Genomic DNA, 14,715 nt, shown 5'->3' with positions numbered 1-14,715 from the left:
GGAAGGCAAAAGATAAGTGGATTGCCATGACCACGAGAATTTCAAGTTGCTATTCTTAAGACTTCTAAATACCAAAACTGACTGGAGCCATCCCAGATTAGTGAATCAGGTTTATACTGGTTTCATTTCCTGGTTTCAATTTGCACAGGATTGAGGGTGTACTAGTTAAACCACTTCCTGTAGGAACTTAGAGAGGAAACATGTAGCCCAGATTGTCATTTTGCACAGTACCCTTATCTGAAAGGCACGATCTGTGTTCTCTGACAAGGATCTTTTCCATGTCTATGGACATGGAAAAGCTTGGGGTTTTGCACTCTTTACACTCGCTTTCCCTCTGTCATTTCTGTGTTTCCAAGTACTGTCTGCTTGTAGTAGGATTTGCTGGCACTGGGGTAGGTACTTCATGTGCAGAGGCCCAGAAATCAACGAAGAGCATGAGTTCTGAAAAGTCAGGCTTCTTACTGAGTAGACCAGTTAATAAAACTGGGAAATAAATTGTAAAAAAACCCCAGTCAACCAAAACACTAGAAGCCACACATTCTGGGTCACTTCAGCATTCGTAATGTAAGCAACTCTGTGTTTTGGCAATTACCAGCATTGCTTAATTCAATTTTTTCTACATGAATTTCTCAAGCCACTTTACTAAAACTGTTCCAAAGCCAGACTTCACACGAACTGGCCCCATCCTACAGATGAGGCAAGAGCATCAAAAAACCTGAAGTGGTATAAGGAACGGCTTTGTGACCAATACAGCAGTTTTGGTGGGGCTTTTTTGTTTGTACAAGTTGTTTTCAAGCTGTTCTCTCTTCATATAGACCACAGCAGCCACAGTGGTGGTCTCCCTGTGTCCCTTATTCCAGGTAAGGTGGTCCAGTAAAAAGTATCAAAACCTTTCTTTCAGCACTTCTTTGCAGTGCCCAACAGAAGGGTTACAGCACAGTTCAGGAGGCAAAGCAGTTTGTAAGAGAGGTGACAGTTACTCAAAGTAAAGTAAAGGTATAAGTTGCATTAAATTTTTTGAAAGGTTCAGTTAAAACCAAGTCCATGAGAGCAGCTAGTCCTACCTAAGGCTGGACTGTTCCTTACCATAAGGGAGGTTCACACGCCTATTGCATTCTGTTGACTCACTGTATTTTTCTTCAGGACTGGTGAGGAAATAAATAGTCCTGGGATGGTCTATTTATTGTATCTATTACATTAGAAGATAAGCAGATGTCGTACATGTCAGGTATGGATTAAGCCTGTTTTTCCAAAGACTACTTTCTATTAAAAGAACAGGTGGAGTTAAGGCTCAAGATTGCTTCCTGAAAGCTCCAGTTCTGCCTACTTTGGCACGTTTCAGTTCTAACTCCAAGATGCTCCTGTTGGACAAGTGAAAGGGATGCTGTATCACAGCTATCTGTGAAAGACAACAGGTGACCTTCCTCAACAGTGAGCTGTCAGTGTGGCACAACTGTCACCTATTTAATGCCACTGCTGGGACATGCCTCTAGCTGCAGCACAAACTCCATTTATAAAAAGCAGAAGTAAGGTTATTTCACTCTTCAGAGGTTTTCTGTGCAAAAGAAAATTTAACCCCCCTGCTACCAGTGAAGATGAGGAATTAAGCAATATCTACTTAATCTTGCAGTGAGTGTGCAGTACTTGTGACCCACTTCTGAGTATTACGTTCTGTCCAGCAGATTCTACCCCGTCCTGATGATTTGTTGTCATCATCCCCCCATGTATACTTCCACTACATCAAATATATCCAGCAGATTTTAAACACTTTATTTAATAAAAGTTAAACATACAAAACTGAAATTAACACACTTTGTATTCATAAAAATCACCCTCTCCCATTATAGGGAGAGCCTTTTTCTATGTATGGATTCTAAACTACCAGTTGTAGAGTTTAGCTTGAGTTGTGACTCAGGTAACTGATGGACATTTCCACCAATCAGTGCATCAACAATTGCTGACGTGACCTGATCTAGTTAACAAATTACAAAATGAGCTACATTAACATAATATACAGGGAAATAATGGTCCGAATCAATGGACAAGACACACCTTGTATTTAATGGGGGAAATAGCTGATGTACTCTTGTCCATTAACTCAGCCCTAGATTTTACAAAAATAATATCTACATTGTATACAGGGCTACCCATTAAGTTCTTTAAACACATTACGGGTTCAGAGGTGGCACCACTACCGTAAGTGCAAGACAAGTAACAGAGGAAAGCAAATCACAGAGAGAATACAAGAAAAGAGCTTTTACACGTGGATTCCTGGATAAGATTGAAGGGGCTCAGCAGCACTGTAATACAGCTGAAGTTACAATGGACACTAGGGCCAGTCAGTTATTTAAGGACAGAAACTCCAGACTAACCTTTACTCACTCACAACTAATTAAGTGGGATCTAGGCATTCCTATCTGCTGTGCCACAGGTCTCCTCGACTGCACAGAAGAGGCCCAGGCACAGGCTGTCACTGTTACGTCCCAGGTCTGTGACTGTACCATCAAACCTACAAGATCTACAGGAGGGGAGAGGACAGCTCCTTTCCAAGCACAGCTGGTTCCACTCTCCAACTCCGATCCTTGGAGAGGGGGAGGATTTTTAAGTACAGTTCCTTGTCCTATGGTTTTCTGGTTACATTTCACTAACTTCCTATTAAAATTTGATGAGTATTTAAAAAATTAACAAAGAAAACCCCAACCAACAAGAAACAGCATCTCCTCTGCTTTACTTCAAGCACAGGAAATTCAGACTGGAATTAAATTAAATTGTTTCTAGCACATAAGTCATCATTAGTAATAAGGATCCTATGAGCCCTGTTCTGCCCTCATTTACAGCGGTACAAATCGATCTTCGGTGGATTTGTAAGGGAGGTATTTGAACTTCCTTAGCAATTCCATGTGACATACAAGCTCTCTCCCAGAGCTGCAGCAGCTCTGTAATGCTGAGCGTGTCACAGACAGCACCATGACTACAGAGACCAGGGAGGCTGTTAAGGTGCCATTGTTATACCACCACTTTTCTTAAAGGGGAAAAAAAAAACTCCTTCACTACTGGTATGAATGAAAGATTCCAGAGATCAAAGCTGCAGACAAATACTGCTTTGAGAGTAACAGGCAAGAGCAGTTAATGAAAGTGTTTACCTGCTACAAAAGGTTTAATGGTTGGGAGGGGTCAAATCAATAGCTGGAGATTTAAGGCTCATAAGCTGAAGCCAAAGTGATGGTGTCAGAAATGACTACTCACTATGTGCCAACAAATAATTTACTTTTAGAAAAATATAATGATAAAAAGATAAGTGTAAAGCCCTGCAGAGATGAAGTTCCACCTTTTTCACCTGTTACTGAGGCATCAAATGCCTGACATTATATTTAGAGGTATCTTGATACTGTGTCATGGGTTTGTCTGCAATTCCACATGTTCCAACTCCAACTTTGCCAGTTACGCTCTCAGGGGAAGCAAAAATACTCCTCTTTACCTGCAAATAAAACAGAAAACACCATTTTTGAATAACAACTAGGTGGATTTTACAAGAAACAGGCAATCATTACCATTGGAAGTGCTTCTACATTCTCAAGTTCCTCCCCTACAGACAGGCACAGTTTCTAAAGGCTGGCTCATCCCTGACACACCAGCACGTGAGGCAACAGAGCCGGGAATCTCCTGGCACCTAAGTACTGGATGTGATTGCAGTACTCAGGACCTTGGGCCAATAAATAAAATGAATAAAACTGACGTCTCATAGGGTGATTTCTAATAATGGTTCATAAAGAAGACTGAAGTTTTACCACTGTGTCTGGCAGCTCTTGCTCAAGCCATGAGAGAAATAGAATAAGACCTGAAAACGTCCTCACTGCCTTTTCTGCACCTGCTCTACCAGGGCAGTTCCTTAGCACTGTGTCTGCTGGGTCAAACAGAGCAAGAAGCCAGGCTTGGAGGTGAAGGGGGGCCCTCAGGTTCTAAGCTCCAACAAACACCACCTGGCAGCTGACAGTGAGCCCAGCTCTCCCAGTTAAGTGCAAGCTCAGTCTCTTAGGCACAGCACTCCTCCAAAATCATCCAGTAAAAAGCCAGGCCTTTTAAGTGTACAAAATACCAAACTGCACACCTCAGAATCCCAAAGACAAACCCCACTTTACATCCCTTTATAAACCATTTCCTCCTTTCTCCCAAAGTACTGCACAGAAGTCTATGCCCTGTTTTTATTCACATACCGACAAAGCAAACCAACCTGGCCTTTTTTGTTTTTAGAATAGGCTCTGTTGTTAAACTGTTGCCACTTGACTTTCTGGTCCTCCCGTTCCTGTTCAAGTTCTTTAATTCTCTGAGCTTTTTTCAAAGCTTTCTTCTTTTTATACTCTCGTTGCTGGGCTATCATCTCTTTTCTGGAGAAAAGGAAAAAAAAAAGCAAACCCACATTTCAAGTGTGTTCCTTTTCCTGTAATAAACTAAACCCCCTGTAAAACAGACATACACAATAGTTTTTCAGAAGTAAATGACATAAAACAAAGGTTGTAAATATTCTCCACTTCTGGAAGAAAAAAAAAAAAACCAAACCAAAAACCAAAACCAAATCTTCCCATGGATAAGCATTAGTTTGCTTATTTATATATTTGGCATAAGAACCACCACCAGCACCTGATAAGCCCATGTCAAATGCAGCAGCCAATAGGATCGGGTGCAATTGATTTCTGAAACTGAAAAGGGACCTATCAGCACTCCTTCATTTCAGAATTTTGGGTTTGGAAAAATTAAATAGCCCACTGGAGTGGAAAGCCCAAAATTTTCTGGAGATCTGCAAGACTCCCCTGCTACTAAGTATTGGATGGGGATGGAAGGGAAAGAACAAAGATTAGGTTACTTCGGTGAAGATAAGGAAGTTTAAGGAGTCAATCTGTGCCACAATGCAGTGTCCCTCTGAACAACCATTTAGGGAAGGGATCATTGGCTATAACAAACTCTGAAATCGTACCATCTTTTCTTGTCCAACATAAAAATACTAAAAAATGTTTTCAGCCCTTAAAATTACCTTTCTGTGTAAAACACAGCAGGATACCAAGTAACATCCCCAGTGATGGGGAGAACACAGCTATCCTAACACAGGGATGGGGCAGAAGTCCTTCCTACTGCTAAGCTTATTTGTTAGTCAAACCATAGCTCTGGGAACAGCCTGCACTGGATCTGGGCTGAAATTCTCCATTTTCAATTAAAAAGTACTAACTTTTTTTTTTTTTAAATCTACAACTCACATACCTGGTAACTTCAGATATCATTATCTGAGTACAAAGAAAGTCTGTCATGTTATCTTGCCAGGACAGATAACACCTGATACCAGCCACATTAATCTACCAAACATTATATTCTAGATTGATTTAAGCTCCTTTTTCAAGCAAAAGGTATTCAAGAGATGTAAATTAAAAAAAGAAAAAAAACACTTCTATTTCATTAACCAATTTTTATAGCTGAGAAGGAAAAATACCCAAAACCCAACAAAAATGACGCAAAAAGCAACATTCAGACTTCTATTTGTGTATTACTTACTTGGACATGGGTTTGTTGCCACTGTCCTCTTTTGCTTTTCTTCCCTCTTCCACAGGCTTGAGGTTGAACAGAGGTGTAACTTCAGCATTGCCATATCCAGCAAACGTGACTGCAGCTGTTCCATTCTCCTCATCTATTTCTTCAATCTCAGCTTCATAACACCTGTAAAGATATCATGGCTGTAAGCATGTGAGTAAAGCTTTAATACTCAGCCCTTCAACACCTACATTGTCAGCCAGCTAATGCCCCTAAACTGAAAAACTTGCAGATATATCAGCCTTGATTTTCAGGGACACTACACAAATCAAACCAAGAGTTGTTTCCTTAAGGACAAAGGGGCAGAAGAGCAAAGACTGGAATCTGCTGTATTTGACCTTTAGCTTTAAGGAGCAATGGCCTCACTGTTATCAAGACCAATGATTAATGCTGGGGCCAATCTAATCAGATATCCTGACTTGCTTTTAGTTCTGGCAGGTCATGGGATAGGAAAAAAAAAAAAAAAGAAGTGCATTCACAGAACACAGTTTTCATGGAATTCACTGAGGAGTTTTAGAAAATGTCAGCTCACAAGCACAAAGCTTTGGTTCCATTTTTCTCCATACGAAAAAGAATTAAGAAAAACTGAAGCTTTCAAAACATTCAACACTTCAAACCCCAGACTTTTTCTTATTGATTTAAAATAGCAATTCTGAAATTTTTACAGAAATTAGTCCATTTCATATTTGTGTATGAAAGATTTTGCTCAAACTGACCTCAAAATGGGAAAAGATGAAAAAAAAAGGGACATTTCCAAAAATATATGTCTAAATTTAGAGGAAAAAGGATGCATCAAGAGTAAACAGAGGAATAAAATGAAATATTTCATAAACATGATTCCAATTAACATTTACTAATTTCTTGGGCGTTTTCAGTGGGACAATGTCTTGAGTTGAGCCAGGTGAAAATACATGAAAACCCAAAGTCTGGTTAGCTCTTTATGAAACATTGCTCCCTTAAGAAATGCTGCAACAGAAGCAGCACTTTTTTAAAAAGGCAATACAATTAAGTCCAATAAGATTCACTTCAGTGGACACTGGCACATTCTTCCCCAACCTCTGATTGTCTAACCTGGTGATGAGAGCAAGGAGAATAACCCAATGGTGACCTAAGACTACAGGATTCAATTTTTAAGTCCTAACACAAAAACATTTTACTCAATAATCTGTGACAGAAGAACTGTTCACTTTTAGGTTAGTTTCCTACCTAAGATTTCAACAGCTATACCAAAATGTCTATGTGGTTACTACATTGTTAATAGAACCACATTTGCTGAACAATAGAGCTTCTCTCTAAGTGGTAATGATTGGAATGTTGCTCCTGCATAAATAGTAATTTAAAAAAAGCTGCAACAGTTACACATTTTGCAGTATGGAAAGTAATTTCAGACTGTTTATTTCAAAAATTATGGAGTCAGAATGGTCTGCTTGGGTTCCCAGAACTTCACAGGCTAATATAATGGGAGACCAAATCCAAAAGGTTGATTAATGCTACAGTTACATTACACAGCTAGTAATTTCATAATCAAACCCAGCATTTACAATTAAAAATTCATTTCCAGTTAGAGGCACAAACTGAGATATAGCAAGGATTTTTCTTCATAGCCATCAGTGACATACACGTGAATGCAATGATGAATTATGAACTATATATCCGAAACATTTACAAAAGACTGCCCTGACAGATAAATTCATTAAATTTGTCATTTATTACATTAGCGAATGGTAATTTACCAAAGCTACCCTATTTTATAAGGTTAGCGACAAACAGGGCATTTCTAGATGCATTCACCACATCTCTTTGCTATCTATCTAAAACACTGACCTTTAATAAAGACAGTACAAGAATATCTAATGCCATATTTCTTTCTTTCTTTTTGCTTTTAGTCACCCTAGGGTCAGTTCAAACTGAATGAAAATCTCTTACCATTGAACTATTTCATGTAACTGTTAGAGAAGTTTCTACACTTACTGTCCATCCTCACTCCATATGGCCATACACCTGTCCCCAACCTTCCACGAGTGGCTGGGCAGGGCAGAAGCAGAACTGTCAGAACTTGCAAGAGCTTCCGAAGGTTGTGTTGAAAGGAGATCTTTGGTTAACTCTATGACTTCCTAGAAAAGACAAAAAAAACCCCACAAAGAATAATTTTTCCAACTCCTTTTACCACACTTATTTTTACCCCAAGCTTACTGGTTTAGGATTGGGATTTTTTTACATTACTGTACTAAATTCATAGCTTATGTAAAGTGGACTAGTTTTGTTTTTTAATAGTTTAATTAAAATCATTCATTGCAAGTGTAGATAAAAAGATTATGGCCCTCACTGTATTGCAGTAAAGCTGCCTAGGCCCTCCTCAAATTTTCAAAAGGTAGTCTATTATTTTTATAGCATTTCTCTCCTTGGCTGAACTGCAGCACCAGGAGCCAGGGTGGCAGAGCACCTTCCAAGACTGCCACACTGTAAAGCCTCTCATTCAGAGAAAGCATTCAAATTATTCATTCAAAGGCAAGAGCATTCAAAAGCCCCTCCCAACTTCCTGCCAATATTACATTCAGGAGCAAGTAATCACGACCTCTCTCACTACTGTTAAAAGTCAAAGGAGCCAGCATCTAAAAGGCCATTTAAACTTCAAGTGTAATGCAAAGAAACTCTGCAGGCCTTAAATAAGAAAACTTTAGTTGAGTACCTCAGCATGAACCATTGCCACTCTCCTAACAAACAAGAAATATTTTAATCAGGGGAGGGTTACAAATAAACAGTGCTCAAACTGAAAGCCTGAACTTTCCTCTCAGTTTCACACCTTAGTTCAGCTATGCGGTACAAAGACTAGCTAAGGAAAATGCAGTAAAGCTGTTTTTCATTCCTTCAGAACCTAAAGAATTGTAAGCACGTCCCAAATAAGTTAATACAATACAAACTTACATGCATTTTTATCTGATAAACCATACAAGTAGCATGAATGGTCTATCAGTTTGTTTCTGTGGCAGCTGTTAATGTCCTGATTTCCAACAACTTTCTAACAAAAATTTTGCTCTTTGCTTTAGAGGAGCTGCTAATTCATAACTGCACCAGTGAGCACAATCAGTAGCAACTGCGAGCACAGGATCACACCATTACTTCTGCTACCGTGGTCTCAATTTTCCATAACACTACAGCTGAAGAGCAATAGATTTTGATTACCAAGTTACCCAATTTGAGAACGTAAAGCATTAGAGTAATTTTTCTTCCCAGGTGCAAATTCCCAAACTACCCTCAACATGACAGCTGTATTCTGCAAATCCAAGAGGTACTATGCTTTGAGACAGGAATCTATCTCAGCAGGTCAAATACATCACATCAGGCACAAGCTACACCTGAAAGCTACTGCAACTACCAGTTAACACCAGACTGTTGACTTATTCTTGCCACACTCAGAGGTGGCTTATTGTAGAACTTGGATATGAATAATTGCAGACAAGTCTACCAAGGATCCTTTGAATTCAATAAAGTCACTTGCACACCAGCCTATAAAATACCAAACTTTAGGTAAAAATCTTCATCCCATACCCATGTATCATAATGCTCAGCTCACAAGACACAGACTAATTTTATTGCAAGCCATGAGACATTTCATTCCAAGAAAATTTCTGAGCAGGACTTGGACTACCACAGCAGCTCAGTACAGCCAAACGGGTTGAACAACCTGGCTTGGTGCCACGTCCCCGTGACATGAAGGTCTGACCCACAGAAAACACCAGGTACAGTCTGCCAAGATTCTTCCTGACCAACTGGTCTTTACAAAGCCAGAGAAAGCTCTACACTCCAGCACACAACACCCACAGATCTCATCTTCAGTTACAGAAGAAGACAGCTGCCATCAACCCTACTTGATACAAAAGGTAAGTTTGGTTCTTGGGTGCATAGACAGTGTCCTAGAAACACTTCAACAAAACAAAAAGTGAAAACCTAGGTACTTATAACAACTTCTTCTAATATTTAATCTTGTTACTCAATAATAAGCTAAGTATACAAGATGCATTACTATTTGTAATGGAAAAAAAGTTTCAATTACATAGTAACCATCTTTTCAAACAGACAAAAAGCTGTTTAGTTGGGACACTGAAGCATTGAATCATTCTTACAATTGTTTGTTTAGTTGGCACATATCAAGTCTGCAAAACATTATGTCATTTTCAAGGTGGAACATATGGATAGCAAACCTTTTGGGGACGAAAGTGTAAAGATCTTCCCCATTCTGTGCAGAAAGCTTTTATTAAAAAGTTTGCAAGTTGTCCTTTCACATCAATGATCTCTGCATATCAAAGCCGAGGTCGTGTTGGTATCGGAAATATCATCCCATATGGGTTTTGCTGTGCATTTTAAAAATATAAAAATATACACATGCTTTTAACAGTGTACAACAGAGCACATTCAGATGATCTATCAAGTGCCTTGTGGGCACAAAGCCTTTGCAATTTAAAAGGAATTCTAAAGATCACCGATTTGAGGCACTACTTGTGTTTTTGGCTGAAGCACCGTTTTTACTGCTGTTATTTCCATACAGAGCAGTGGTCACTGGATCTTGCACTGAGTAGTTTTATATATTTTTACACCTAATGGCTAAAGCAATCCACAACAGAAATGAAGCAGCATCTTGCACTCTCAGGACAAATTTTAACAGCACTGCTAGGATTATTCATATGTCAATGCACAAGCATCTATATGACCACGTGAAATTAGGCTGGTGGCCTTCCTGTCACCAAACAATACCCCAAGGTCCTGAAATGGTTTTTAGCTGTTAAGAACATGCTATGGTCTCATGGCAAATGACAAACACAACTCTTTTCCTTCCTTATATAAAAACCTTTACACAATCGAGGCTCAGATGCACAAGAAATACAGAACTACTCTCCAAAGCTTTTAACGTTGCAAATGCATTTAACGAGTAAGCAGGTTCTGGATCAAGTTTTTTGAGAAGTCAAAAATAAACAGAAAGGCATCATGTGAAGCCCAACCATCAGCCTTCAGCATTAGCAAAAGCAATAAAAAATAATGACTTTGACAAATGCTTCAGGAAAAAAAAATTAAAACCAAGACACAATAAAGACAGCACTGGCATATCTTTCACCACTCTGGCTAAAGTTTTTAGTAGAAGAGTTTGCTGTACAAATGACTACATTTTTTTTACTCATCCAAAAGGACAATAGGCCTAAAATAGGCCACGCTTTGGGGTTTTTCAAACCAACCTACCATTACTGTATCAAATTATGTGAAGAGAAAGTAACAAACCCATCGAGTATATATTTTTGTAACAGTACAAATACTTAGGAAAGATGAAACAACTGCTAAAGACCCTCAAATTTCACCTACCCTCGGGTTCTCACCTGTAAGTCCTTCTTCAGTTTCAGCAAATCCTCATTGTCGGCATTCCCAGATAAGGCAGCCTCGACTTGCTGGAGCTGAGCTTTGTAGCTGGCCAACTGCTTGGCAAGGTCTTCCGACATCTGCAAGGAACACACAAACACACACACACACACAGAAAACCCTCATCAGAACAATATCCGTACTGCTTTTTAGACACGGCGCGTGCGGTGAGCGAGGTGAAAACAACAAACACCGTGAAAAGGTGCTACTAAAATATTAAACAATAAAATAAACGGCTGTTCCTGAGCGACTTCTGATAAAGCCAACGCTCCAACACGTGCGTGTGCGGGGCACACGCGAAGGTTACAGCGGGTGAGCTGCGGGGGCTTACCAAACCTCAACCCCCCGGGCCCTTGGAACACGAATGCGGGTCTCCGGCAAAGCCCCGCGCATGGCCCGTGTCCCCTCGGCTGCCGCACGCCGAGGGCTTCAGCATCGAAACCCTCTGCGGCAGCAGGGACCGGCCCCTCCCGGCCCCTCGCGGGACGGAGCGGCCGCTCGGGGCGGGAGCGGAGCCGGGCCTAGGGAGGCCCCGCGCCGGCGGGCAGGCCCAGGACAGGCGCAGGCCGGGCCCGGCCGGGCCCAGTCTCGCTCAGAGCGGGCAGGGCCGCGCTGGGCGGTGCCGGCGGTCTCAGCCGGGCGGTCTCACCTCGGCGGTGCGAGGGTTCCCCGGGCCGGGGGCGCCGCTCCGGGTGCCGTCGGGCCGTGGCCGCTTCGCTGCGGCTCCTTCCGCCGGGGCCGGGGGGGGGGGGGGGGGCGGGGCCTCGCGCCGGCGCGCGCCGGCGCTCGCGAGAGCGGCCCCGCAGGTCACGTGGGGCCGCCGGCCGCGCCAGAGCGTCACGCGGCGCGCGTAGTCACGCGGTGAGGCGGCCCCGCCCACCACCGCGCGACGGGGGGGGGCCGTGCCTGAGGGGGCGGGGCTGGGAGCGGGGTCGGGATCGGAGGTGGAGCCACAGGGATACTCGGCCCGGCCAGCCCCGTGTGAGGACGGGGCCGTGGCGGCGGCAGCAGTAGTGGCTCCTGGTCCTCCTCAGGCAGATGGCGCCGCTGCGGCTCCGCGAGACGGGGTCAGAGCTGCACTGAGGCGGCTGTGCCCTGGCAGGGCTGACGGCAGCAGCGTCACGGAATCACGGAATCGGGTTGGAAAAGACTTCTGAGGTTATCGAGTCCAGTCTGTGGCCGAATAACACCTTGGCACCAAGTGCCGCGTCCAGTCTTTCCTTAAACACCTCCAGGGACGGTGACTCCACTGCCTCCCTGGGCAGCCCATTCCAATGCCTAATCACCCTTTCTGTGAAGAAATTCCTCGTAATGTCCAACCTAGACCTCCCCTGGCACAGCTTGAAACTGGGGCAAGGCACGGTTCTCTTCAAGTGTCCAAGGCCAGGCTGGTCGGGGCTCTGACCAACCTGGTCTAATGGCAAGTGTGTCTGTCCATGGCAGGGAGTTGGAATGCGAAGATTTTTAAAGTTCCCATCCAAACTGTTCCATGACTCTTTGCTCACAGAGGAACCATGTTAAGTTTTGTTCTGTCTGAGCACATGCTGCTGGAGGGGACCGTGGGTCCCCAAGCCTGCCTGCACCCCATGGGTTCACTTGCTCACATCTTCATTTGTGTCAGTATCAAACACAGCAACATTCTCTGTCTGCTTACACGATAGTTAGAACCATGCAAAGCTTCATACCAAACCGTTTAGGAGAGAGTAAGTCTCGGTATTTGGTCCGACAACAGGAGAGGAAAGGGGGAAGAACAGGGGAGGAAAAGCTCAGTGGCTTCTTCAAGCCTGTCACAGGAAGAGAAGTATATTTCTGGTGGAAATCCAGTAATCGATTTCCCATGTGAGCCCATGAGCCAGAGAAATTAGGCAGGTACCCAGAAAGTGTCTTAGTATTATTAGCAAGAGGATCTGTGTCTCCTGCAAACATCCCATCTCTCATGGTCACAGTGCTGTACAGGAAGGTGACTACACTTGGACTCATTGGGTTTGTTTACATACTAAGGGGGAAATACATCTACTGTGTCCTCAGAGGATATCCTGACCTGGAATAAAACACACTTGTGTATCTTGGTATATGATTTGGTAATTAAAATACAGAAATTACTGGACACTGTTCAGAGACTGATTGATGAGATCAAGTGTAACAATGAAAATAGCAACAACATCTTTTTAGTATTTTCATTAGTATATCATAATAACTAGAAATAGGTAAGAAAACATTTTCTGATAAGACTTTGTGGACAGATCAGCGACTGTAGAAATACATACAAATTTATCAATACAGAGCAATCCTAATGACTTTGTGAGCATACCTGTGAGTTGGTAGAGCCAATTTCAACTTCATATTTCAGAACATGAAATCCAGGCTATATCTGCAGGATTGAAGTGACAGAGAGGGACTGAGGAGGCATATAATGTTCAGGTATCTCCAAAGGGAGATACTTACCTGGAGCAAAAGGGAGAACACTTCTGTGGTTGTACCAACAGGAGCATAATGTGATATTTTACTTCAATAAAAGCTTTGGCGATAGTTAATATTGAAACAATATATGTAGGTCTAGAGTCTGGAGTTTTCATGGGGTCTGGAGACTTCTAAAAAGAGCCACCAACAATATTTGATGGTTGGAGAGAATGTTCTTCACTTAATAGCTGAGATGCTCAATCTGTTTAGCTCATAAAGGAAGACCAGGAGCTGATTTGACTTCATCATATATCTAATTGGAAAGAAAAACAGTATGAAGTACTCAGAAAAAATAAAAAATATTGCAACATGCAGTTGACTAAAAGCTGCAGATATAATTGCCTTTAAGACTTTTTTTTTAATGATTATTATTCTCTTGGTTTCTACAGCTCAGGATAGTGTCTCTTTGGACACTGTTTCAACACATGCTGTCATTCAAATTCATGCTGTAATGCAAACTCATGCTGCTATGTATAGGAAGACAAGCCAGATCTTGAAACCACTGATCTTTAACTCTTATAAACTGAAAACTCTCATTAGTTGCATCCTTAAAACTGGATTTATCTTCACCCAAAAGTAGAGGGGTTTTTTTCTAGGTTTGACTAGACAAGTTCTTTTATACTATATTGAGGGAAAACAGTGTAGGCAGGATGACTTCCTGCTATCTTACAGATTAGACTTTCTAAAAAATAAGTTTTACAGTTCATTAAATGGTTGGTGCTTGGAGGGATACATTCATAGTAGCACATTGACACTATTTAAAACAATGCATGTCCAGTTGTTGTCAAGATTTTGTTCTTTCTGTGTTTGTTATGTGATCAAAACAAGTCCAGATATGTTTGTGTCGTATCTGAATGTTTCTAACTGCATCCAGTACTTTCATCTTATCCAGGAGCAGCAGAGTAGCCACCAGAACTGCATCTCTTCAAAAATCATTACTTTTTATGCGATGTTTATACATTGTAATGTGGTATTACAGAGTATTCATTGAATTGAGCCACATTATTTACAGGCTATAAAGTCATAATGCAGTAATATAATTATTAAAAGTGATTGATACCATGTTACTGGAATGTTTATCTCACATTTTGTCATACATGATACAGAGACCTTTGGTGTAGTTTATTGCCAAATGAAGGCATGTCAATTTAAGACAGTAATTCATCACAAATGCTGCAGAATTTGTTTCCCTAATTTAGCAACAGAAAGAAAAGGCAACTGAATTGGCTTTTACCATTAACATTGAGGCTTTCAGCTGTGATTCCTAGTGGG

The 14,715-nt window shown here is 41.6% G+C and overlaps 1 protein-coding gene across 1 annotated transcript; it reads right to left on the bottom strand.

Annotated features, from left to right (window-relative positions):
• Positions 1-1,749: 1,749 nt before the first annotated feature.
• SMNDC1 (survival motor neuron domain containing 1) lies at positions 1,750-11,735 on the bottom strand. Its single transcript, XM_027735240.2, has 6 exons — positions 11,633-11,735; positions 10,944-11,063; positions 7,549-7,691; positions 5,542-5,703; positions 4,232-4,385; positions 1,750-3,478 (listed from the first exon to the last, which is right to left on the bottom strand). The coding sequence occupies exons 2-6, from the start codon at positions 11,061-11,063 to the stop codon at positions 3,341-3,343; spliced, it is 717 nt and encodes a 238-aa protein (XP_027591041.1). The 5' UTR covers positions 11,633-11,735; the 3' UTR covers positions 1,750-3,340.
• Between the last annotated feature and the right edge of the window lie 2,980 nt (positions 11,736-14,715).

Source organism: Pipra filicauda, unplaced genomic scaffold (genome assembly GCF_003945595.2).
Source record: "Pipra filicauda isolate LSUMZ 115617 unplaced genomic scaffold, ASM394559v2 scaffold213_size2393758_pilon, whole genome shotgun sequence".
NCBI classification, from domain to species: domain Eukaryota; kingdom Metazoa; phylum Chordata; class Aves; order Passeriformes; family Pipridae; genus Pipra; species Pipra filicauda.
Note: the sequence above shows the minus strand (reverse complement) of the source record. Positions and strands in the feature narration are given on the sequence as shown.

Bases quoted from the DNA above. Each gene is read 5' to 3' on its own strand.
- SMNDC1 (XM_027735240.2), bottom strand. From the start codon at position 11,063: ATGTCGGAAGACCTTGCCAAGCAGTTGGCCAGCTACAAAGCTCAGCTC. The intron at 5,704-7,548 runs GTAAGTGTAGAA...ATATCTTTACAG, and splicing joins ATATGGAGTGAGGATGGACA to GTGTTATGAAGCTGAGATTG. The intron at 3,479-4,231 runs GTTGGTTTGCTT...TTTTATTTGCAG, and splicing joins CTAAAAACAAAAAAGGCCAG to GTAAAGAGGAGTATTTTTGC.